Below are 26,567 nucleotides of genomic sequence, written 5' to 3' on the forward strand. Positions count from 1 at the left end.
TGGCCTGAGGCAGTGGGCTCCCGCGGCCCCGCCCCGCACCCCGTTCCCCTCTACTGAGCCCAGACCCGGAAGATTCGGACAGTCCAGCTGGCCATGGAGAAGCTGGCGCTGCGGCTGCACCTTTTCCCGCTGCTGCTGTTGCTCTGTGGTAAGGGGACATTGGGCCCCGGGGCGCTCTAACTCCTCATGACCGCGGGAGCCCCGCAGACCCTTGCCTTCCCCCGCCGCGCCTAGGCTGCGCACCTCCTCTTCCCTGGAGCTCAGAAGGGACCTGTAATTACCCCAGAGCGGCCCCCAGGTTCTGCTGGAGCGTCCTGGACCGCCCGACATCCGAGGATCTGAGGACTAAGGACCTGGGCAACAGGGGAGGCGCGGGTTTCCTGCGGGCTGCTGCGACGGACGTTTCAGGCCTGGGGTACCATCTCCCTACCTGAGGATGGGCCTTGGGTGAGGTAGTGAGTTCCCCATCCTGATGAGTGGTGCGCACTGTGAGAGGGTGTGGGTTGGAGGACTCCCGACCTTGGTAGCGTGGGCCTTTCTGACAGCCCCCAAACCAAATCTTTTCCAGAAAGAAAACAGACGCAGTGAGAAACATTGCTCACAAAATGGGAATGGATTAAATGAAAAACTTGTTTTGAACAAGCTTAGTAAAGAAATTATCCAAGAATAAAAAGGCGCATGTACATGTATGTGTGTGCAGTGTACGCATGTATGCATGCATATGCGTGTGTGTGTGTTTTCTTGTAAGGGCTTTGGTGGAGCTGGTAGGCAAGCAAGAGGGAAGCTGGTGATGGGGAGGGCCCTGGCCTGGGTATCAGTGACTCAGGATCTATCCACTAGGTCTGCTGCCTCTTGGATCCTTTCTTCCTTCCCCTCCTGGCTCCAGCCTCCTTGACTGTCAAATGAAAAGGTGGACCTGTTTGCAGTATTTTTCCCAGCATTGACAATCTGGTATTCAATAAGTGAGGTGGGACAGGGTGTACCAGGCTTAGGGGTGACTTTCCTTCTATTGAAGAGGTCTCTGTGCAGAATGGTTTTATCTCATGATCCAGAGTTGGACCCAGGTTGGGTGGATTTTTGTCTTAAAGGGTGAGGACATGTGAGTTCTTCTGGAGATCAATATACTGGTTTGGGATTTCAGCAAGCCTTCAATGCGATGCCCCTCTGATTGCAGTCTTGGTCTCCACGGTGGAAGGAAAGTCCCAAGTTCATTCTGAGGGAAGCTGAGGTTCTCCTGGTCACCTCTAGCATGAAATTGAAAAGGAGTACAGTCAGAAACTATGAAAATCCTCCTCTTTAATATACCTGTGTCTGTTATGGACAGAGTATATGAGGTTCATCTTTTTGTCCTGTTTTGGTGGTTCCCACTGTCCCCCTTGACCAAGGGCCAGGTTCCCTAGGCAGGGGCCAAGTCCAGCCTCTCACAGACATTATTATCCTGGCTTGAGCAAAAGTCAGAGAGAGGCAAAATGTGTTCATGGTTACAGGCAATTTGCCAGAGTTGGGACCAGAGTCTAGTCTGCCCTCTGGAAGGAAAGAGCTGAGCCTCCCATCTTCCAGGAATGGTGACCATCTGTGCTCTGATCCTGACATGCTGCTGTCCTGAACTGCCTTTAGCCTGCACAGAGCAGGAGCTTTGGGGGCCTGCCCATTGCTGGGACTAGGGCCTGAAGAAACAGTTCCTATTGACCAACCAATCATGAAGGATGAGTTTTGAACAGGGGAGGTGCTGACCTATAGTGCTTCTCTGAGAATTCTAAAGCATTATTCAGAAAGCTTTTGGCACTGCACATGTTGTGGGGGGGGGTCTAGCAGTTGTCTACTCAGCAGGGAGCTGTTGTGGTATCCACCTCTTATTGGACTCTCTTGGTCTGGGCAAAAATTTGGGATCATAATTTCAACATCATAAGGTACTCACTGGCCCTTAGTCTCAGTATCCCCAACTGCAATGTGAATGCAGCTATAGCAAGCTGGAGAGGGCACTGTGATGGTCAGTTTGATTTGATTTAGTTCATACCCAATCCCCTTGTGCTGGACATGGGATTATGACGTGAAAGGATTTATGCTTAAATCAGGGACTGTGCCTGCACATGTGCCTTATGAGGGCTCACTTATAAGTCTGACTTAGCACCAGAGCCCAGAGCACACTAGTGTGTATGTGTCCCTGTGTGTGAACATATTACCATCATTTGTTTTTTTTTGGTACCATCATTTTGTGTGTGTGTGTGTGTGTGGTGCTGGGAATTGAACCCAGGGCCTTCTGCTTGTGAGGCAAGCACTCTACCAACTGAGCTATATCCCCAGTGGTACCATCATTTTTATCATGAATAAAAGTAATGACGACACTGTGTTACCTGTGGTCATATTGATTTTGCTGAGTCAAATAGATCCAAGGACTGATGGGTAGCAAATAGCCCTGGGACTTAAAAGTCTTCAAGGAGGTGGTTGGTCAAATGTAGGGCTATAGATTTTTTAGCACTGGAGGTGCCTTGGAAATCATCTGGATTCACTCCTCATTTTATAGATAGGGAACCTGAAGTGGAAGGGTAAGGGTAGAATTACCCAGACCAAAGGGACTGGGGGCAGAATTTTCCAGATATCACAGCCTTCTGAGGCCAACTGCCCATGGCCCATCACAGATACCTTTGATGCTGCCATCTGGTTGCTGCTGAGGAAGATGAGAGTGCCTGGATCTCATTTCACAATGACTGACCACAAAAGGCTTTTCTCTTGGAAATGCATCTGTTTGGCTGTTTATCATCTTTCAGCATCTGGAAGTCCCTGAGACAAAAAGATGCACAGGCCTCTGTGTTCTTTGTTTCCTGATGGAACTAACCAAAATGGATTTCTATTTTGATTCAGTTCCTGACAACTTCACTAATTCTGTAAGCAGCACACAGCCAGTAACCTGAGCAGAGTGACCCAGTTTTGTGGTGTTCCAGGGGCCTATGTCTTTACTTTGTTACTGTTATACTGGGTGGTTTATGGGGTTGTATAAGAAGCCCCTTAAACTGTGTGTGTATCATAAATGGTGCCAGAATGGGCCCCTGTGGAGGGCACTACAAGTGTCCCATGTGCCAGCCTTGTGTGGGTCCAGGCATTTTCATAGCACCCCCTTGTTTAAGAAAGTTATGTCAGAATATCTGCCTGAGATACCTGCCTGTACATGGTCCTTAGTAGCACATGTACGACTACCTGGGCCTGGCTATTGCTGTGCTGGCACGTAGGGATTCAGTGAAGAGAGATTCCAGAGCATGCAAAGGTTCTGGGGTACACAGAGATTCTGGATTATATGGGGTTCTGGGGTATATAGAGTTTATAGGGCAGATGGAAGTTCTGGAGCATAGAGAAATTCTGGGGTATAAGGAAGTCCTAGGGTGTATAAAGATTCTGGGGGTATACAGAGAGATTCTGGGGTACGTGGAGGTTCTGGAGTATGTGAAAATTCTGGAACACATCAAAATTCGTGGCATGTGGAGGATTTGGGGCATGTGGAGAACTGGGGCATATCAAGATTCAGGGAAGAGTCATTGGGTCAGACATATTGTAAGGGGTCCCCCTCCTTCTTAGATAACTGGACCAGCTTGGTTAAGGTTTGTAGGTCCATGGTGGAGGTGCTGGGCAATGCCTGTTCTGACACGGGGGTGGAGGAAAATCAGTGCTGTCTTCAATCAGTCCCCCAGAGGTAGGGGGAGAACAAGAGCTCAGAGAAAGTGATGGTCATTGAAGGGTAATTGGTATTTATGGTATCTTGTCCCAGAGGACAGTTTCAGAGCATTAGGTCTCATGCAAAGATCAGACATGGCCCTGTATTGGGGAAATGGGAGGCCAGAAATAGCCATGACCTGGGTTGGTTGTGCAACTACCTATAATGATTAAGATTCATTCTGATTTCCAGGATAAAGAGGAGAAAGGGGAAGGGGAAGGGGAAAGAGAGGATAGGGAGGGTGAGTAGGATCAGAGAGTGACAAGTGGGACTTGCCTGGCCAGTGTCCATTAGGATGGTAGGGGGAGCTCAGGAGACCTACCCAAGGGCACTGCGAGGATTCCAACAGGGACTGAGGAAGCCAGGTCAGGAATGAGGACAAGAGTTGAATGTGGGGAATAGCTGGTGGACTGTCAGAGCCCGAAGTGGGGAGTTCATACTTGAGCTGCAGGAAAAGGGGGCTTTTGGAACAAAGAGGCTTTAGGGAGAAAGAAGCACAGACTGCCTTCACCACTGTCTGTATCTGTGTTGCCCCGGGGGTCTGCGCTCCTCAGTCACTAATGCCCCAACACAAATCAGGGCTACTTTTCCACCATCAGGCTTGGCAGATGCAGCCAAGCAGCGGGGCAGAGGCTTGCTCAAGGCACCTCTGGCTCAGAGGTTAACTCTATATTTGGTCCTGGGAAAGTTGCTTTTCTTCTGGGTCTCAGTCTTCCCATCTTTTAATTGGGATGGAACAGAGGCCAGACCTTTTTTTTTCAAGGTTCTTCCCAGGATAGATGCTGATCTGAACTCTGAAACCTAGTACCCAGCCCAGCTTCCACAGTTACTTGAAATGCCTGCTGGGAGAGAAGGAAAGGAAGTGAAAATCAGGGAAATTGAGCAGGGACTACTGAGCTTGGAGCACCCAGAGGAAGGAGGCAAACCTGGGATGGAGCCTTGAGTGGCAAGTCAAGGATGGGAGTTGGACGAGAGCACCAGCCCTGACCAGAGATGACAGTCCACCTGGTGGGTAACTGCGAAAAGTCAACCTGGCTCTGAATCTTGATCCCCACCATGTCTTACTGAGCAGGTAACTATTCCTGTCTTAAAAAGCACCTGTTCCTTCTGGTTGTTGTAGTTTTGTGGGTTGGACCACACTTAGAACAGGGCGCTGGGGGTACACTGGTCAGTGCTGTGGGGGGAGGAGAGTCAGGGACTGAAGAGGAAAGGAAATGGGACAAGGGGCTGCCAGTTAGGTGCCTCTGGTTCCATTCAGGTGGAGACTTGGAAGCTCAGAGATGGAAGTGAGTGTGTCAAGGTGAGGAGCAGAGCCCAGGTGAACACTCAGGGCTGCCTGGCTACTGCCTGCTGCTCTCCATCCTCTATGCCCTTACTCCTCAGAGTGTAGTCCTCAGACCTGTAGGCATGGCATCACCTGGAGCTTGTCTGACATTAGCACATTGGCCCTACCCCAGGCATGCTAGAGCAGAATCTGTACTGCAGAGGTTCACCAAGGAGGTGATGGAGATGTGTTTTCATCACTTTCATCACTCGTTCTTGGTCTGGGCACATGGAAGTCAACTGGAGTGGGGCTTAACAAACCTGAATTTTTGGGTCCTCACCTGAGACTCTCACACAATAGGCCTGGGCTGTGGCCTGAGTGGGTCTAGTGTGCAGCCTAGTAGGTAGCTCTGATCTACCTCATTTAGTTGCCCAGAGAGATGGCAATGCCTAGAGGAACTGGAGATGGATCCCACAGCCTCAGGTCTTCCTGGAGGGGCTCATGCATGTGGTCTCCACCTGTATCAGGGAGGAATAGCTTTGTTCTACCTTCAAAATGCAAAATAATCATTTACTTTAAAGCTATTCAGATTCTAGAGCTGTGTTAAAATAGAACCTGGAGTCACCAACCTGAGTTACACAGAGTGGGCAGCTGCTGGAGCCCAGGAAGAATTTGTAATAAGGGCAGACAGTCTGATTTATGAAGGAGGATGGGTAGGCACCCCTGGGTGGGTGAGGATAGCTGGAAGCCAGGGGAGCAGTGATAGAAATAGAAAGTTGGATTCTGACAGAGATTTTTCAGGTGCACAACTATTAACCAGTGGAAACACCCAGAATCAGAATTACTCTTTGCTAAAAATGAGGAGATAACAGCCTAGCAAGGTGAAGGGACCTGCCCAGATTCACACAGTAAGTTGAGGATGAGAGTGGACAAGGTCTCAGCCTCTATTTTCTAACCAGACTGGGCAGACGGTGGGTGGTGTGGTCAAGCTTCATAAGATTGTCAAACCCCTTTCTTGCAGAGATGGCACAGGATTCTCTTGAAGGGATGCCAGCTCTGGACTTGGCAGTGCTTGCCTGGGACTCCATGATGAGAAGGTTCTGAGGTCCTGTTTGGGCTCAGTGGGAGATTGCTGTGGCTGAAAACTCACTTTGCCTTTCTGTTAAGCTTTAAATAAATTCCAAAGACCTGTCTGTCCATCCTGCTCTTGGCCGTAGGTCCACTTTTTAAAGTCATTTCTCTTTCTCTTTTACCCAAAAAACTGTGCACACCCTACCTCTATACAGTGCATACCCTGTTGCTCTGGACACCTCTGCCCTTGCTCTGTTCAAGTTTTCTAAAGTTTCCTGATTTTTTGTCTATTTGTTCTGTAAATTATTGAGAGAAGAGTGTTACATTTTCCAACTATAATTGTGACTTTGCTATATTCTCCTCGTAGTTCTGTTTTTTGTGTATTTCAATGTTGTGTTATTAAATACATAAATGTTTTGGTTGCTATGTCTTTTTGTTGAATTGAGCCCTTTTCTGTCGTGAAAAGACAGTGACCCTCTGTTTCTCTGGTAATAATGTTTGCTCCAAAGTGTTCTTTGTTCACTGTGGTATGGCCGCTCCACCTTTCTTTTGATTAATGGTGGCATAATCTATCTTTTCCTACTCTCTTACTTTGAACCTATTTGAACCTCTATTTCAAATAGAATTCCTGTAAGCAGCCTACAATTAAGTCTTGCTTTTTGGTGTCATCTGACAATTTTTGCTTCTTAAGTGGATGGTTTAGACCACTTACTTTGAATCTGATTATTGATAAGAGTTAGATTTAAATTTATCATTATGCAATCAATCTTTTTCTTTCTCTTTTGGGCTTAGTGTTTTTTTAAAAAAATTTTTTTTAGTTGTAGGTGGATATAATACCTTTATTTTATTTATTTATATGGTGCTCAGTATCGAACCCAGTGCTACACACATGCCAGGCAAGCACTCTACCACTGAGCCACAACCCCAGCCCTGGGCTTATTAGTACTTTTAACAATTCCATTTTATAGTTATTTATTGCAAATTGGTTTTAACTTTTTTTTTTACTTTAATGGTTGCTTTATTATTATTTACTCTTATTTTTTTGTGGTACTGGGGATGGAATCCAGTGGGTGTTTTACCACTGATGAATCCCTAGTCCTTTCTGTTTTATTTTGAGACTGAATCTCGGTAAATAGCTGAGGTTGGCCTCGGACTTGAAATCTTCCTGCCTTAGCCTCCCCAGCAGTTGAGATTATAGATGTGCACCACTGTGCCTGGCTAGTGGTTGCTTTAGAGTTTATGGTATACATCTTTAACTTATCACAGTCTGTCTTCAAGTGACATGATATCAATTTGGGTATAGCCTAAAAGTCTACCATTTCTCCCTTCCTGACCTTGAAGCTCTTGCTGTCATACCTTTTACTTAAGACATAAATCCCCAAATACTATTATTTTTGTTTTCAAAGTCAACTTTACATATTAAGAAACAAATTTTATATATTACATAGTTATAGTTTCTGGCATGGCACTCTGCATTCTTTGGTATAGGTCCATATTTGCTTCTTATATAGTTTTCTTTCTCCTTGAAGAACACCCTGAGCCTTATCTGCAGTTTAAGTGTGCTGGTGATGTTTTCTTTTGACTTTTGTTATGTTTGAAAAAATTTATCTTGCCTTACAAAACCCCGACTTTATTGAGATGTAATTAATATCCTATACAATTCACCCATTTAAAGCATACAATTCAATTTCTTTTAGTTTACTCATAGAATTTTGCATTCATCACTATAATAAATTTTAGGACATTTTCATCACCCCCCAAATAATTACCATACCCATTTCCAGCCACCCCATTTATTTCAACCTCCTCCTTAAGCAGTTACTAATCTTTCTTTCCCTGTAGATTTAGATTTACCTGTTCTCTATATTTCATTAAATGGAATACACAATATATGGTATTTTGTGATTAACTTATCTCACTGACAATATTTTCAAGATATTCATATTGTAGCATTGTCAGTACTTCTTCCTTTATGGGCAAAAACTTCCATTTCTCCGTGGATAAATAATATTATGCAATTCTGTCTATATTATATCTATGTCCATCTACCACATTTTATTTATCCATTCATCAGTTGGTGGACATTTGGATTATTTCCACTTTTGGCTCCTACAAACAATGCCATTTAAACATTTACATAAAAACCATTGTGTGAACATATGTGATATACACCTAGAAGTTGCAAAGTCATCCATAACCCATGTTAACATTTGAGAAACTGCTAGACCATTTTAAAATATGGACATCATTTTGCTCTTTAATCAGTAGTACATGAGGGTTCCAGTTTCTGCACTTTCTCACCAACACTTGTGTTCAGCCCCAGGATTGTAAACCCAAGCTTACTATTTAGAAGTCCCCAAGACAGAACTTGGGGGACTCAATGGAGAGGTTTTGGACATTTTATTACTTACTCACTCCTTGGAAGTGGCCAGCTGGGATACAGTAGAGGGCTGCAGGGGGATTATATAGGCTGGGTTTCATGCCTACTGCATAGGTGGCTTTCTTCAGATGTTTTATGAGTGTATTTTTCTACTTTACAAAGAAGGTCACTGTCTTCAGATCCTCTCCCAAGAACTGCCGATAGGAGAAGTGGCAAACTCCCTGTCCCCATTTCCTCTTTGCCATATTCTTTTAGAGATCTTTTATCTCACTGCAAGCTTTCCCAGGCACTGATTATTGTTTAACCCAACAACTTATTGTTTTTTAATTATATCCATTCTTGTATATATATATATATATATATTTTTTTTTTTTTTTTTTTTGTACCAGGGATTGAATTCAGGACATTCAATCACTGAGCAACATCCCCAGTCCTATTTTGTATTTTATTTAGAGAAGGGGAATCACTGAGTTGCTTAGCACCTTGCTTTTGCTAAGGTTGGCTTTGACGTCAAAGATGTCATCCTGCCTCCGCCTCCTGAGCCACTGGGATTACAGGCATGGGCCTCGAGCCAGGCCCATTCTTGTACATCTGAAGTGATATCTCATTGTAGTTTTGATTTCTGTTTCCCTCATGATAATGATGTGGATCATCTTTTCATGTGCTTATCGGCCATTTGTATATCATGGAGTAGTAAGAATTCTTTATATATTATTATTATTCTTATATATATAAGTCTCCTATCAGACATGATTTTCATACATTTCTTCCCCATTTTGTGGGTTGTTTTTCACTCTTTGATGGCATCCTTTGAGGCACAACATTTTTAAACTTTGATGCAGCCACTTTATTTATTTATTTTTCTTTTGTTACTTGTTCTTTTGGTGTCATACACGAAAAAGCTCTGTGTTATACAAGTGTACAAGGACACAGAGTCTCACTCCTGTATTTTCTTCTTTTTGTAGTTTAGCTCTACATTTGGGTCTGTTGTCCATTTGAGTTAATTTTTGTGTATGATGTGAAGAAGGTGTCCAACTTTTTGTTCCTTTATATGTTAGTTGTTTCAGGATCATTTGTTGAAAAGACTGTTCTTTCCTTAATGAATTGTCTTGGTGCCCTTGTAAAAAATCAATTTGTCATAAATGTGTGAGATTATTATTGTAATCTCAATTCTGTTTCATCGATCTATAGGTGTAGCCTTATGCCAGTACCACACTGTGTTGATTACTATAGCTTTGTTGTAAACTGGGAAATTGGAACCTGTAAGTTCTACAGCTTTATTCTTCTTTTTCAAGGTTGTTATGGGTATTTTGGGTTCCTGATATTTCCATATTAATTTTAGTACCAGTTTATCAATTATCGCAAAGGGCTAGCTGTGATTTTAAATCTGTGGATCACTTTAGGTAATATTGACATCTTAATAATATTAAATGTTCCAATTCATGAGCACAGGATATCTTTCCATTTATTTAGGTCTTATTTAATTTCTTTCAACAATGTTTTATAGTTTACAGAGTGTAGGTTTTGGCATTTCTTATTAAATTTGTAACCAATAATTTATTTTTTGATTGTATTATAATAAAATTGTTTTTTAATTTACTTTTTGGATTGTTAATGTATATAAATACAATTTATTTTGTGTGTTAATTTTGTATTCTGCAACTTTTCTGAATTAGTTCACTATCTCTAACAGTTTTTGTTCTGTGGATCCTTTAGCATTTTCTACAAATAAAATCATGATATTTGTGAATGGAGATAGTTTTACACTTTCCTTTCCAACTTGGATGACATTTCTTTTCTTGCCTAATTGCTCTGGATAGAACTTCCAGTACTATGTTTAATAAAAGTGGCGAAAACAGACATCCTTCTCTTTTCCTGATTTTAGGGGAAAAATTTTCAGTCTTTCACTGAGTATGATGTGAACTCTGGGTTTTTCATATGGTCTTTATCATGTTGAGGACATTCTATTCTATTTATAATTTGTTGAGTTTTTTTTTTTTAAAAGGAAAAAGCTTTTGATTTTATTGTATGCTTTTTATGCATCAATTGAGATGATCATGTGTTTTTTTCCCCTCATTCTATTAATGTGCTGTATTATATTGATGGGGTTTTGTATGTTGACTACCTTCTTATTCCTAGGGTAAATTCCACTTGATCATGGTGTACTGTGCTTTTTGTCTGTTGCAGAATTCATTTTGCTAGTGTTTGTTGAGGGTTTTTGCATCTGTATTCCTAAGAGATATTGGCTTGTACTTTACTTTTTTGGGGGATGTCTTTGGCTTTGACATCAGGATAAAACTGGCAGTGTAGAATGGGTTGGAATGTGGAAAAGTAAGGATGCATATTCTATTTTCTGGAAGAGTTTGCAAATGATTCATACTAATTCTTCCTTAAATATTTGATAGGATTCACTAGTGAAGCAGTATGAGCCTTGGATTACCTTTGTAGAAAGTTTTAAATTAACTAATCCATTCTCTTTGTTTTATTTTATTTATTTTTTAATATCTATTTTTTAGTTGTTGATGGACCTTTATTTTATTCATTTATTTATATGTGGTGCTGAGAATTGAACCTAATGCCTCCCACATGACAGGCACACGCTCTATCACTGAGCCACATCCCCAGCCCCATTCTCTATTTGCTTTAGGTCTATTCAGAATTTATTCTTGAGTTGATTTCAGTCATTTATGTTTTTAATAGTTTCTTAGGGCTGTCATTAAGTATTACAAACTTGGTGATTAAAATAACTTTCTTTCCTTAGAGTTCTGGCAGCTAGGAGTCTAAACTCAAGGGGCCCTAGGCACTCCTTGATTTGTGGTTGCATTACTCTGATCTCTGCCTCCATCTTCTCATCTTCTTTCTGTGTGTCTTCACATCATCTTCCCCTGGTGCATGTCTGTCTCTGTGTTCATATTTCTCCTTTCCATACCTGTTGCATTACATTAGGACCTACTCAAATGGCCTCATTTCAACTTTATTATTTCTGCAAAGACCTTATTTCCAAATAAGGGCACTTTCTAAGGTGCTTGAGGTTAGGAGTTCAGCTTAACTTTTTATTTTATTTTAAAAATTTTTTTTAGGGGACACGACTTGATTAACAGCAACGTCTTACTAGGAAATTTTCCATTTCATCTAAGCTAATTTGTTGGCATATAATTTTTTATAGTATTTGCTTATAATTCTTTTTTTGTTTCTGGAAGATAGGTGGTGATATGGTGGTATCTATCTTTCATTTCTGATCTAGTAATTTGATTCTCTTTTTCCCTAGCTAAAGGTTTTGTTAATTTGCTGATCTTTTAAAAGAACAAGGTTTTCCTTTTTTTTTTTTTTTTTTACAGCTTTTAGCGGCTTTATTTTGACATACACGACCTTAGACACAAGCGGGGTGGGCAACACTGGGTGTAGAGAAAGGGGCGGGCTTGGCCCAGACACCCCTCACTTACACGCAAGGTCCCAGGAAATGCAATTGTGCGAGTCTGGGCCAGAGCCACGTGGAGTATCCGGGCTCTGGCCTCGGGTGGTGTGGACAGGCTTAGCTTCCAGGAAAAAGAGAAGCAGAGAGCGATTCCCAGAATGCGAGGTCTTACATGTTCCCCGAGGAGGAAAGGAACCAGGTCCTTCCCGGGGGTGTCCATTTTCTTCCTCTTAAAATATTTAAATCCGCACAAACATAACCAAATTGTACAGCTGCAAAATTAAAAGCAATCTGCATCTAGGGAATGTGCACATGACCAGGTGAGCGCGTGAGGAGCAGCTACTAAACTAGCCCAGGTCTCTGGCCCTTTGTGGGAATCCCCATACCCATTGCACAGGCCCAGAAAAAGGGGTGGGTTCCTGGCAAGTTGCTATGCTGGTCCCCTTCCTTTTTAAGCACCGCCAGTCCCATCCCACCCCAACCCTGGAGGCGGGGTCTGGTGTTGGCCCAGCCCACGTAAATACTATAGAGAGGGGTGAGCAGAACACCCCAACCCATGATCCCCAGTTGCACTTTGGTCCTGATTTGGGGTGGGAAAGTAGGACCTGGCAGGAATAGGACTCTCTAGCCTGGGCCAGGGAGAAAGCAGTGGCAGAAAATGTGCGTGCACACACTTGCCACCACCCATCAAATAATGGTTGGATTTCCAGGTACCAAAAGTGCTGATAAGAAGGGTCCTGCCCTGGGGGAGAAGCAGCAAATCCCAGCCCTTCCACTCTTTCTAGTGCCAGGAAAACAGATTAAATGAGTACAACCTCCCTTGCTGTGAGTAGTGGCAAAACAGGGCAGCATCTGCTCCCAGCATCTTGAAAATGGGGAGGCACAGCACATCCCCAGGCAGTCTCCAGTGGATCCAAACCCTTCCTCATTCTTCTCACTGCCAGGGAAGATCAGCTACACTAACAATAACCGGTCCCTATGACTAAAAACCACAGAATGGTCAGGAGAGAAGGTGGTTGTTACCAGAAACAGGCAAAGCTGTGCCTCCCAGCCCCAAGGAATGGGAACCTGCCCACCACTGGTACCAGGGTTGGAGGGCTTAAAGAGGTGGGATCCATCAAGGACCCTGTTTCAGAGGCTACATCTCTAAGGACCAAGAATCAGGTCATCAGTCACCAAGGCTTCTCAAAGACACAAGCTGGCAGGCTTACCATTAATGCCCAAACAGGGACATGTGAAAAGAGATAATGACAGTGGTCCTAAGCTTATAGGAAAGGGGGGTGCAACCCTGGCAATGGCTGAGTGTGGTATCATCTTCTGGCCACCTTGTGTTAGAGGCAGCAAGACTACATGCCGTTAAGGGGTGGCAGCAGGAATGATTAAAACTATGGGAAAGGGTTACCTCTTGAGCCCCCTGTCAGTGTTGAAAGCTACACTCCAGGCCCATAGGAAGGGTACTAGGCCAGCAGGGAAACAACCCTAAAATTCATTCGGCTACCAGGTCTTAAAAAAGGCAGCACCTGCTGAGGAAGGGCAAAGGGCAAAAGCTCACTTCAGAAATGAAAAAGAGACTATTTTGCTGAGGAAAAATATGAAGGAAATCAATGTATACTAACAAACAAGGCAACACCCCAGGGGAAGGCTCCCCACAACACAGGGGCTGTTAGGTGAACAAATGGACAAATGGACGGACCCCAGGATTATTCAGACAAAGCTTTCAATAGCAGAATCTGGGCACCTGCACCCAGGGCCCAATGTCCCTAAGAGCAGACAAGCATAAAATTCTCTCTCCAGGCCCAGGGTCTGAAGCGCCTCACAATGGGCTGCTGCCTTGAAGCTTGGCCTGGGGAAGTGAGAGACCCTGAGCAGACCACAGCCCTTGAGTTCTGGGAGGAGCAGCCCACCCAGAGGCAGCACAGCTGCCCAAACTAGAAGAGGAAGACTCCCACCCACAGCACAAGAACTGCAAATACTGTTTGGGCCAGGGCCCCTACAGGCCCCAAGGCCTACCAGAACACACTCTCCTCAGCAAACAGAGCTGTGCTCTTCAGTGGAACAGAAGGGGTTGGCCTCCTCAGGCAAGAGGATCTTGTTGAGAAAGGCTAGCTGGGGTTTTCAGCAGAGAAGCAGGTTCATGTGCCAGGTCCATGGAGAAACCAGGCCTGCCCTCTGCCATAAACTGGCTTTAAGCTCAGCTTCATGAATCTTGCCCCATGCCAAAATCAGACCCAAGAAACATGGGTCCAGCTGTGTGCAGTCAACTTTCTGATAACAAGGGCATCTGTTCAAGAGCTGGCTGACACCCACAGCACAAAATTGAAAAGCTCCCAAGAGATGGATACCCAAACCGCTCTTATTTGCGGGGAACAAAAGACGAGTGGGCCTGGAGGAGCCCTGCACCAGCCCAGGGCTTCATCCCACAAACAGCAGGGCTGTATAGCCACAGACCCTAAAGACCTAGGCAAGAGAAACCAAAGTCCAAGGGCTTCTTGTCTCTGCTGCCAAGCCCACCAGGGGCACCTCTTCCTTCCTAAGTCAACTTGGACACAGCAGTCACAGCCACAGAGCTAAGGAGCCTGGCCAAGAGGACACATGTTCTGCCCTCCTTCACTTTATATATATGGATTCCAGGCTACAGCTAAAAACATTTCTTTTAGTTTACACCAAAGAGAAATATAACCCTTTAAAAGCAAGTCTGTGTGTCCTCACAGCAAGTTCAGAGCAATGGTCCCTGCCTGCGGGTGGAGAGTAAGGGGTCCTGGGGGGCCCAGAACTGGGCCTACTGGTTCTCATCCCGCATCTGTTCCATGGTGCTGATAAGATTCTCCAAGCCAAACACATAGCCTCTGTCCGGACCATCATGCACAGTGGGGTCATCTTGGAAGCCCTTGAATGTGCTATGTGCAAAGTCAATCATTCGGACATCCACCTTGGGTGGAGTGGAGGGGCCTGCCTCGGTGTTGAGGCTGCTGGGGCTGGTACTGGGGCCACAGGGTGATGCCACTTCAGGGAGCCCCCTGTCCAGGTGCTTGAGACGCAGCTCAGATCGGCACTCCTTGCCATCATAGATGACAAGCAAAGAACTGGAGTAGAAGCGGTAGGAGGCCTGCCGCTCCAGCACAGCTTTGAGGCCCCGAAGTTTGCTCAGAATAGGTTCAAAGAGGTCATGTTGCAGGTCCAGGCCATTGTGCAGGTACTGATAGAGGGCATTGCGGAAGCCTTCAATGGAGAACCCACGGCCATAGTACTTGTTCCTGCAGAGGTAATGCCCTGTGTCCAGCTGGTACACCTGCATGCCACAGACTCTGACTCCCAGTGTAGCAGATGTGCTCTGCTCACACTTCCTCATCTGTCGGGCTGCCTTCTCAGCTGATGCGTCGTCCCCATGCTGCCGGGTGCCCATCTTCAAGTCTAGCACACAGGGGTACTTGAAGTGGTGTACCACATTCTCAAGCAGGAGAAATTTGTAGAGCTTTCGGTCCTTGGATTCAGAGCGCATGCGACTCAGTTGCTGCTTGTGACAACGCAGGCTCCAGGGGTTGTGGCTGATCTTCTCAGAACTCAGACCACTATTGCCATCTAGCATCTGGAAAGGGACGTCTGAGTGGCTGTGTAGTTCTACCTTCAGACTCTTTGCCTCCTGGGAGCTCTCAGAGGTCTCAAGGGAGAGAATAGCTTTCTCCTCCTTATGGTCACTTCCACTGCCTGACCGGTGCAAGCTCCGGCGGGAATGTTTGCGCCGAGGTTGCTCCCGTTCTGATGTGTCATCCTGCTCCATGGTCTCACTTTCCACATAAGGGTAGGCCACCAAGTTGATGTAACCATCACTGTCCCCCTCAAAACAGACAGATACCACACCTTTGTATTCAGGGGTGAACTCCTTCATTTCAGGAGGGAGGGACTCGTAGAAGCGCTGTTCCTGGGAGATGAGGGGCTTGCACACAGTGTGGTCGTCGTAGCGCATCATGCTGCTGTGTCCACCCAATTGGTGGATGAAGGGCTCCAGGAGAACTCCCCGGTCTCCGACCCGACTTGCGTTCTTGCCATACTGCCCCACTTCCATGGTTTGACAAACACACATTGCGATGGGGCCCAGTTGCACACTGAGGGCAGAGGATGCAGCACATGGGCCACAAAAGGAGAGCTAGGTAGAAGGCTCTGGCAAGTTGAAGGCCAATGGTTAGAGTCCACTCAGCTTATTATTCTGTCCGGCCCGGCCGGACAGCGGGCGCCCAAGGCTCCCCACGGGAGCTGGGCCCCCCGGGCCTCCAGGTTTCGGCCTGCCCCTGGCAGGCAGCACAGGCGGCTGAGCCTGGCAGCAGCGGCCCCGCAGCGGCCGCTCGGTCCACCTCCCGGCGCAGCCCACTGGGTACGGATCTAAGCTTTTCCTTTTGTTGATTACATTTCTTATTTTTGTGTTTTCTACTTCACTAATTTCTCCTCTGATCTTATCTTTTACCCCTTTGTTATGTTCTCTTTAAGCTTAGTTCTTCTTCTTTATCCAATGTGGTAAGGTGAAAGGTCAGATAATTGATTTGAGGATTTTAAAAAAAAATTTTAATTATTTATTTTTAAATTTTTTACAGACTGCATTTTGATTTATGTATACAAAAGGGGTACATCATTTCGTTTCTGTGGTTGTACACCATGTAGATTCATACCATTCGTGTAATCATACATGTCCATAGAGTAATGATGTCTGTCTCATTCCACCATTTTTCATACCCCACCTCCTTCTCATTTCCTTCTACATAATCCAAAGTTCCTCCATTCTTCTCTCACTCCCCACACCCGCTACCCCCATTATCTATCATTCTCCACTTATCAGGGAAAACATTCGGCCTTTGGTTTTCTGGGATTGGCTTATTTTCTTAGCATGGTATTCTCCAGTTCCATCCATTTATTTGCAAATACCATAATATTATTCTTCTTTATGGCTGAATAATATTCCCTTGTGTATATATACCACAGTTTCTTTATCCATTCATCTGTTGAAGGGCATCTAGGTTGGTTCCACAATCTAGCTATTGTGAACTGAGCTTCTATAAACATTGATGTGGCTGATTTGAGGTCTTCTTTTTAAAAAATACAGATGTTTGCTGCTACATTTTATCCTTTAAATACTACTTTAGCTGCATCCTTTTAAATTTTTGTATATTGTATCTTCATTTTGATTCATATTGAAGCATTATCTAGTATCTAGTTTCTGTTATCAAATCTTTTTCGATCTATTTATTTAGGAATGTGTTGTTTATTTTCTACATTTTTGTGAATTCCCCAAAGTTTTTCTGTTTGTGATTTCTAATTTTATTCCATTGTGGTCAGAGGCACTGTATGATTTCAATGTTTTAAAATTTATTAGAGATTAAAAAAAAGTTTCACATCCTTTTTGTTTTTATATTCTGCTTTTACTTCAAAGAGATTGAGGAGAAATATGTCTTTAACCTGTATTTCATAAAGGCATGGTCTTGACTAGAGCTGTTTTCCTGCCCCATTTGCTTTCAAATTCCTGCCAGTTACCTTCTCTTTCAGTCTGAAGAACTTCCTTAGTATTTTTTTTTTTTTCAAATTGGGTGCTGGTACTGAGGACCTCATGCATATTACTCAAGTACTCTATTCTGAGCTATAGCCCCCGCCCTTTCTTTAGCATTTCTTGTAATCTGGGTCTGCTATTAATGCTATTGCTTTGTTTATCTGAGAATATCTTTATTGCACTTTCATTTTTGGAAAGATACTTAGCTGAATATAAAATTTTTTGGGAAAATTTTCAGTGGCTCTTTTTAGTTATACATAACAGTAGAATCCATTTGACATAATTATACATGCATGGAATATATCTTATTCTAATTCAGACCTGATTACCTCTCCTTCCCCATCTCTTTCCTTTCCCCCTTCTTCCTTCCCTCTATTGTCTTTCTGCCATTTACCCATAGGGATTATTATTATTTTTTTCTTTTTAAAAATTTGTTCTTTTTAGATCTACATGACAGTAGAGTGTATTTTGAAATATTATGCATGCATGGAGTATAACTGATTCTAATTAAACTGAATATAAAATTCTTGATTGACAGTTTTTTAAAGCACTATATGTCACTTCACTGCTTCTGGTTTCTTCTGAGAAGTCAGCTGTCTATCGTGTTGGGTTTCCCTTGAATAAATCTTTTTTTTTTTTTCCTGTTCTCAAGATATTTTTATGTCTTTCAAAATTTTTACTATTCATACTTCTTACTGTACTATTTATACTTCTTGGGCTTTTCAGAGAATTAGTTCACAGTCTAACAAATTTACAATTTTGCTCCAAGTTTTGCCAAAGACTAGACTTTGGAAGTTCCCTTTTCAGTCTTTCTGCCCAAGGTGCATCCTTAGGCATATGTACAGTCTGACAGACTACCTGGAATGAATGGTATTTTTAAAAATCACCAGGCTTCCTAGGATCTGCCTTGGAGCAGTCTGCCTTATAGGTCAGCTGGTGCTTAGTTAGAAGTTGTACTTATGCCCCATGAGTTAGAAAGGCCATCTTTATCCAGTGGATCTGAGTATGACTTGGGGAGTGCTTTCCTGTCTTCCTCGCATCTTGCCATGCTTGGCCCTGCATGTTCCAGGAGGGATCTTTCCTGGTTCTTTCTGTTAAACTTTCACTTGGTCTACCATTTCATTTGTTGTTTTTTGTACAGTGGAGCCACCAGCCCCTCTTAATGTTAATAAATAATACTATTAATGTTAATATTACTAAAATTCCATTGTTTTTTTGAGAATGCCCTTAGGCATATGCTTCTACTCTGTTCCAAATACAGTTAGTCCTCTTTGTCAGAGATGTGGAGATAATCTGTTGTCCTTAATCTCTGGGCAAGACCTTGGTGTCACTGTACTGAACTTGAGGTTGAGACAGTAGCACGTTTCTATCAGAGTGACCTCTTTGTTCTATGAGAAGGTACTGGACTGTAGTTCCTGGTCTCCTTGGCTTGCTCCTCCCAATGAGGACCCTCTGCCATACCTGAGAGCTGGCAGTGTTATTGGCTTGCCATGCTGGGGCAGAGCTTCCAATGGACGGGAAAGGAGCACCAGTCATCCTGGCCTCATCTGCTCATAATAAAGAGAGCTCCTATGACATGGAGCTCAGGGGGATATGTCTGCCCCTTTTAGGGTGAAATTGTAGCCCTAGACTGGGAGCTGGAATAGAGAGGACCCCTTCCCCCCTTTTACTACCCACTCAGAGCAGAGCCTTATAACTAGAACTGGGGATTGGTGGGAGCAAGTTGTGGCTTAAATGTCATAGACTCACTGTTCTGAGATGTAAAGGTTTTCTTGAATAATATTCTCCACTTGATGTGTGCCACATATGAGAAGGTTGCACTTGTTGGTGACTATTTTTATTGAGGTAATTCTTAGTTGGTGTTTAACTCTGTGCTATCCATCTTCCTTGGAAGGTGGGTTGTGATTTTAGGAGGACTGTAATCATGGTGCCTCCCTCTAGAAAGGCCCTGAATTTGTTTCTGTTGGATCCTGTCCATGGTCAGTTTAAGCTGACATGGAACTTGGGTTTTCCATGGGTAGATCCTGGTCATGTGAATGTAGGCTGTGAATCTTGGAGGGGGTTCCTCCTGTTCTGCTCCATGCCCAAGTACTATTCCTCCAAGTTGTCTGAGGGTGAAATTATTTCTGGTTCATTTCCTGCTGGATGTCAGTTACTGGGGACCTTCCATTACACCTCTATCTTGGGCTTCATCTGTCCCATTTTCTAGATTGGACAGACACTTTCAGGGCAAAAACAATCCCATGACTTCATCTAGTCTTTGGTTTGATAATTCTTTCCATCTTGTCATCTTGATGATTTTATGAGTATACTGTTTATATTTTATCCAGGGCTTTTTGTTGTTTTCAGTAGGAAGTGGTTATAGAGATCTGCCGTACACCTGGACATGGAATTCAATCTGCTTGTCTCTTTCATAAGGATTTATTAAGGCTTGGATATAATTTAAACAATTCCATACTATTGCTTCAGGTGGCATCCAGCAGAAGCTGTGAGTCACAGGGTATCAGGGTCCTAGGCTGTCATCCACGCTGCCTCTAACAAGTGTAAGATTTTGGTTGGGTTATGTGGCCTCTTTGATCTTGTTTTTATGGAAAGAAAGAACACTTTGAGGTGGTTGTGGGACATCACCTGGGTTATACTCCTGAGTTCAACGTTTCTGGTGCCCATAAACCTGGTGGGTCCTGTAAGGAACTTCAGTGTGGAACTGACTGTTAGTGGGTTGGGGGGATGTCAGTCTCCATTGGCTTCTGCCAGTGAAGTATGGGGAGGAAAAAGGAGCAGTACTGAATGTCCAGGGCACTGATTTCTCTCCTGGACATCAGTTACTTTGCCCACAGTTCACTCTGCTTTGACCACTAGGATCCTGGGCTCCTTTTGTGCATTGAGTAGATGCTGTAAGGAAACTCCCAGTGTCAGACTTGAACTGAGGGTAGATGAAAAACACACGTGCACATGCACACACACGCAGACACAACAGACATGCACACAGATACACACCCAGGCACATACACACACACGGAGGTATAGACACAGAGACACATATATAGGCACACACACAAAGACACACACATAGATACACAAAGACACATGGACACATACAGGCACACATACAGATGCACATGAGCTCAGACAGACACATAGACATAAACACATGGACACATACATAGACATGTGCAGACACACACATACACAGACACACAAACATGCAGATACATAGATACACACAGACACAAACACAGACACAAACACAGATATACACAATACGTAGACACACGGACACAAACCAGAGACACTTAGACACAGAGACATACAAACACAATTGCATAGACACGCATGTAGACACATGGACATATACATATACACAAACACACAGACATATAGACATACAGATATGCACATACATGTAGAACACAGATGCACACATAGACATACACATGTAGACACACACAGTCTTATACAGACACACAGACATAGACATACACACCCAAATACACAGACATACAAACACACAGAGATACACCCAGCACATAGATACAGACACATGAGGCAGAGCCATGACAACAGGGGTAGTAAGATCCAGCTCCTGGGGAGGGTGAGATGAGGAGTTGCGGGGTGACCTTCCCCTGGGAGAGATGGGGAGTAGGGATGTCATGGGCTATTACATGAGCTGGGCCTGCAGGTGTGCTGATGGGATGGGTGAACATGGGGTGATGGGCACCTAGATGCAAGACAACACAGAGGGCCAAGATGCTATGAAAAGTGTGTTCTGGTAGAGACAGGATGCTGAGCCCTGAGTCAATGGGCCATGCTAGGGGAGTGCCGCCAGTCTCTGTCCACTGTCTGCCTGTATGTGGCAGGGGCCCACAGCTGAGCCAGGCCCTGGGGTCTCAGGATGTGCTGGGTGTTAGGAAAGCATCCATGGACAGAAAGTGAGACGAGTGCCCACACAGGCCGTCTGGTGTACCCACTGGCACCTATTTGCCTGTCCTATTTCACTGACAATGACCCCTGTGCAATCTTCCTGTTGTGGGTGGAGGTGACCCAAGCACTCCAGTTCCCTCAAGTCTGTGAGCCCAATACCTCAACCCTCCCTGTGGTCCCAAGTCTTTGTACTAGAACCTAGGGGGTCCTAGGGCTGTGGCCTCTTTTGTGGTGGCTGGTGTACTGTGGTCCTGGTGGAGCAGGTCGCTGTACCAGAATATGATCTGGTCTGAATCCACCATTTCCATATCGAAGTGATTTATTCAGCACCTACCTGATGTCCAGTTGAGCTGGACATGAAAGAACACAGGATCTTGATATACTTGCGCTATGGGAAAGTATCATTCATTCATTCCCCCGACAGGTTTTTGCTAAAGGAAAGGAAAGCAGTGAGTAATTTATAACCCAGTAGCAAAGGTTTCATAAAGTTGGGTCCTTTTTGGGCACAGGACTTAATTTAGCCAACTCAAGAGCCTCATGGGCCTGTGTTCCTCTTTAGAGATGGGGAAACTGAGGTAGAACTCATAACCAGTGAAGCCTGTGTGTGAGGCAGATCTGTCCCATTCCAGCTTGGAGCCTTTTTCTTGTTCCCTTCCATGGTCTCTCCTACAGCCCAACACTGGTTGCCAGGGCACAGACAGCAGGGCTACACACACACACACACACCAGGGCACATGCACATGGACTCTCTTTTCATTATATGATAACATACAAAGCAAGGGTTGGGTGAAAGTGAAAGAAGTTTAGGAGCTGGTAGGTCCTTCATCTGGAAATGGGAATGACCATGATGTGGTCCTGGAGGATAAGAGGTCCCTGATTAGTGGGAGGGAGGATGTTCCTGATGGGAAAATGTGTGGGGTAAAGATTCAAGGTTGGAGGGGATGAGATGTTTTGTGGGAAAATGCTGGGAAGGCCAATTGAAAAATCCTGGAGCAAGGAGCTGCCTCAGACTCAGGTCTCCTTAAATCAGAGTGGGGCTTGTACAGTGTTGGGTGGTCCTTACCAGCTCAGAATTCTACTAGCCTTCTCCTACAGACCATGGGATGGTCCCTAGATTTCAGATCCCTTCCCAGAACTGTTGCAGTCATTTACCATCTCTGGGTTGAAGCTGGAGCCTCCTAGCCATTACTGATGTGCCTAGGACCCCTCCTCATCTCCTAAGGACTCTCACTGCTGCTGGATCCCTGCATCACAGCAGTGATGAAGAAGCAGACTTGATAGCTCCTGGGTGGGTCTCCTTTCAAGGCAAAGGAGGTCAGGGCTGAGAGAAGAGTCACTGGCCTACGAGGGGACATCAGGAGGTACTGTAAGAGGTTCTACTTGCCAGAGTCCCTGGGGTACATCCAGAGTGAACCAGTAGAATTCTCATACTGTCCTCTCCACAGGTGGGTGTGCCCGAGTGTGCGGCTGCAATGAGACCCGGATGCTGGAACGGCTGCCCCGGTGTGGGAAGGCCTTCGCAGACATGATGCACAAGGTGGACGTCTGGAAATGGTGCAACCTGTCTGAGTTCATAGTGTGAGTGCCCTGAGAGGTGCAGTGCCCTGACCCACACTGCCCATGGCCCCACTCATACCCTGCCCTGGCCCTCAGTCCCTCGATCACTCCCATGGCTCTGCCTACAGCCTGCCCACAGCTCACCCACAAACCCACCTATGCTCTGCCCACCAGTTGTCCAGGGCCTTGCCAACCCACAGGCCTAGTCCACAGATGCTCCCAGGGTCTGTTTGGCTTAGCTGCACAGCCCTGTGAACAGTTGTTTTTGGCAGTATTTCTGGGCAGCAGTTCAGTGGACAGATCTGGAGTCCTGAGAGTCACAGCATGTTCTCATCGCATGGAGATGCCAGGCACTTTCGAGGCAAAGGATTTTTTAGAATAGTATTAGATGATTTCCCTGTTCCAGATCACCTGGTGGAGCAGAGTGGATGGGTAGTGGAAACTGGGACTCTGGGGGAGCAAAGGATTTGCCCATGGACCTGGCTGTTGAGGTGTTCCCAGAACCTGGGCAAATCCAGGGGCTGCATCATGTCTGAGGCTCAAGAGAGTTACCTGGGAAGGAACAGGTGTGTGGCTTATATTTCAGTTTTGGTGCGTAACCCAGCCTGGGATCTGTCAGGAGCCTGGTATAATGAGTCAGGAGTCTGGTTGAGTGACTGGGACCAGGCTTCCCAACCTGGCCCAGGAGATGGTAGCTCAGGGGGCCCTTTGTGAGATCCAGATGTTGTTCTGTGCAGGAAACCCCTTCAGGAAGCGGCCTCTTCCTGTTGATGGGACAGGTCAGCCACTCCCTCTTGGAATAGTACAGAAAGGAGGAGGTAGGGCCCTTGCCTGACCCCATGGGAAAGTTGAGCCAGGACCTTCCTTCTCCTGTGTCTGTCTTGCATCTGCAGCACAGGCGTGGGAAAGTGCTGCTCTGTGTGGGAGCTGCTGGTTCTTGGCAGGTGTCCACCCAGCTTCCTCCAGAGCATCTTGAATGCCATTGTCAGCCCTGAAGACCTAACAGCAGGGTGGTCACCACCTCTAGAGATTGCTTGCCAGATTCCAGGTCAGGTGACTATTGGAAAATCCTTAAATACATCAGGCTGAACTCTGGATCCAGTAAGCCATGGTCCTTAGTCAGCCTCAAGAACTGTTCAGTATCTGCTGCCCAGACAGAAAAGATTCATCATGGATGGTTTACTGAGAGCCCGTCCCATGTGTTTAATCAGCATTTTTTTTTTTTTTTGCTGCTGTGACTAAAAGACTGGACCAGAATAATTGTAGAGGAGGAAAAGTTTATTTGAGGGCTCACAGTTTCAGAGGTCTCAGTCCATAGAAGTCTGGCTCCATTCCTTGGGGCTCCAGGTGAGGCTGAACATTATGGTGAAAGAGTGTGGCAGAGGATAATCAGGAAGCAGAGAGAGAGAGACTCCACTTGCCAGATACAAATCTAAACCCCAAAGCCATGCCTCCCAATGCCCCATCTTCTCCAGCCTACTTGTCTTCAATTACCACTCAATTAATCCCATCAGGTGATTAATTCACTGATTGGGTTAAGGCTCTCACAACCCAATTATTTCCCCTCTGAACCCTCTCACATTATCTTACACATGAGTTTTTGGGGGACACCTTATATCCAAATCATAACACCATGTTTGATCACATGAACAGGGAACACCTTGAGACCCATGTTACCTGCCAGATGGGGCAGAGAGAGGTAACTTCTGAGCAGGAGACAGAGGGGGGTGGGGCTCACACTGACACTCCCAGTTGCCACTTGGTATATGAGAACAGGTTGACTTGGTTGGGAGGTTACTGGTCCTGGCCTCAGACAGACCCTCCTTTTGGACCCTAGGGTGTTCCTGGATGATGAGGGCCTTGCAAGGCCATATGGCTGTGGCCCGTGTGCCTTTTGGCTCTGGAGAATCAGGGCTTGGCACGTCCTCTGGGCAGACCAGGGTGGTGCTGGTTGTTGGGGGCTGGGCCAAAGCCTTGGGCTCTGGGAGCTAAAGTCCTCAAGGAGGCAGGTATGGTTATAGATGTGGGCAGGGGACACAGACAGAAGGCCACAGATATAGATGACCCTTGTTGCTGGGAGTAGGGAAGTGACTTCCAAGGCCACTCTTTGAGTAGGTGTCCAAGTAGGACTGGGCCCAGAACATTTCCTGTCTGTCCTATTGGCCTGGGGTTAAGGCAGGCATGAAGGGGCCTGGGGAACATTGTGGTCTCACTTTCTGCCTCTGCAGGTACTACGAGAGTTTCACCAATTGCACCGAGGTGGAGACTAATGTTGTGGGCTGTTACTGGCCCAATCCACTGGCCCAGGGCTTCATCACCGGCATCCACCGGCAGTTCTTTTCCAACTGCACAGTGGACAGGACCCACTGGGAGGATCCCCCAGACGAGGTGCTCATCCCACTGATCGTGGTGCCTGTCATATTGACTGTGGCCATGGCTGGCCTGGTGGTGTGGCGCAGCAAACGCACTGACCAGCTGCTGTGAGAGCCCATTAGACAGAAGACCATGCCAGACAAGCTGGAAGAATGTTCCTGGGGCTGTAAGAGCTGGTGTATGGATGCCATTACTGTCTGGTTTGCTGTGACTGCGTCCCATCCCATTCAGGCTTAGTCCCTGGTGATTGGCCTGCTGCCTGACTGGGACTCCGGCTGTCCACTCTTCCTTGGGCCAGTGAAAGAAAGTGACAAGGCCAGGACTTGTGTGCTGGGCATGGAAATCATCCTCTGCTGAACCCTTCATTCCCCTGTGCTGGGCCATCTTGTCTGTAGCCATTTCCTTTCAGCATCTTGTCCTCTCTCAGCCCCATCTCAGCCCCAGCCTGGGACCTGACCCCTTCTCCAGCTGTAACCCTGACCCCATTTCCTGCCCAACCCTGGCCCCTGCCCACACCCAGGTGAAAAGGGTAGATGAGGGCATTTTGAAGATGTTATGTGCTGTGGAACCCTGAGTCCTCCTGGTGAGGAACCAGGCAGATACACTGCTAGAAAGACTGGGGAGTGAGAGAGACTGGGGATCCCCAGGAACCACATGCAACCTGCAGATCTGCCTGTCATCTCTGTTATGGTTCTGAAACTGTTGTGGGTAGAGTGGGGCTCAGCCCTCACAGGGCCTTCTAGGCTGGGGGAGGTGTGGGCTTCCTTCCAAAGGAGCTCCCTGGAGAGTGAGGAACCCCAAGAGGGAGTCTACATGCTAATGTTCTCTGTCTGCTGCTCTCTGTCATTTTTGAGTAAAGAGTCTCCCTAACTCTGGTATTTCTGACTTTATTTCAGGGTATTTAAAGAGTTAGTTAGTGGATCTCTTGAGACTTTCTGTATCCATTTGACAGTTGGGGAACCACTGAGGCCTCAGAACCCCAGGATGTCAGCAATCAGGGGTTCAGGGAGCTGTACCACAGGCAAATATGGCTTGATGGGAAGGGCCTCAGCCATCCCACTTGCATCTTCTTTCCTCTGTTTCCTTCTCAAGGTGGCCTTGGGCTCATCAGGACCCTTGTTTGGTGGTTTTTTTTTTTTTTTTTGTTGGGGAGGCCTCTGCCAGGTATGGCTGGGGCAGATACTGATCCCCAGATCCCAGAATGGCAGGTGGTGGTGTTTCATCTCCCTCCAGGCATTGTCTGTGTTCTGGTTACAAGGGCCTGGGCTGCCAACCTGAGCATCACCTTTCTTGAGTGGAGCCTGCGAGGACTCTACAGTTCCTGTGCCTTAGAGGCCCTGCTCCCCT

General features: G+C 45.7%; 2 protein-coding genes across 2 annotated transcripts; one reads left to right on the forward strand and one right to left on the reverse strand.

Moving 5' to 3' along the window:
- Positions 1–26,091, forward strand: Ramp3 (receptor activity modifying protein 3). Its single transcript, XM_047560930.1, has 3 exons — positions 1–148; positions 22,736–22,868; positions 25,076–26,091. Exons 1-3 carry the CDS (start codon positions 94–96, stop codon positions 25,329–25,331), a joined length of 444 nt encoding a protein of 147 aa, XP_047416886.1. The 5' UTR covers positions 1–93; the 3' UTR covers positions 25,332–26,091.
- Positions 14,259–16,174, reverse strand: LOC124990679 (inositol hexakisphosphate kinase 1-like). The gene has a single exon (XM_047560929.1). It carries the CDS (start codon positions 15,915–15,917, stop codon positions 14,616–14,618), a length of 1,302 nt encoding a protein of 433 aa, XP_047416885.1. The 5' UTR covers positions 15,918–16,174; the 3' UTR covers positions 14,259–14,615.
- Positions 26,092–26,567: the final 476 nt, after the last annotated feature.

Source organism: Sciurus carolinensis, chromosome 8 (genome assembly GCF_902686445.1).
Source record: "Sciurus carolinensis chromosome 8, mSciCar1.2, whole genome shotgun sequence".
Lineage (NCBI taxonomy): Eukaryota > Metazoa > Chordata > Mammalia > Rodentia > Sciuridae > Sciurus > Sciurus carolinensis.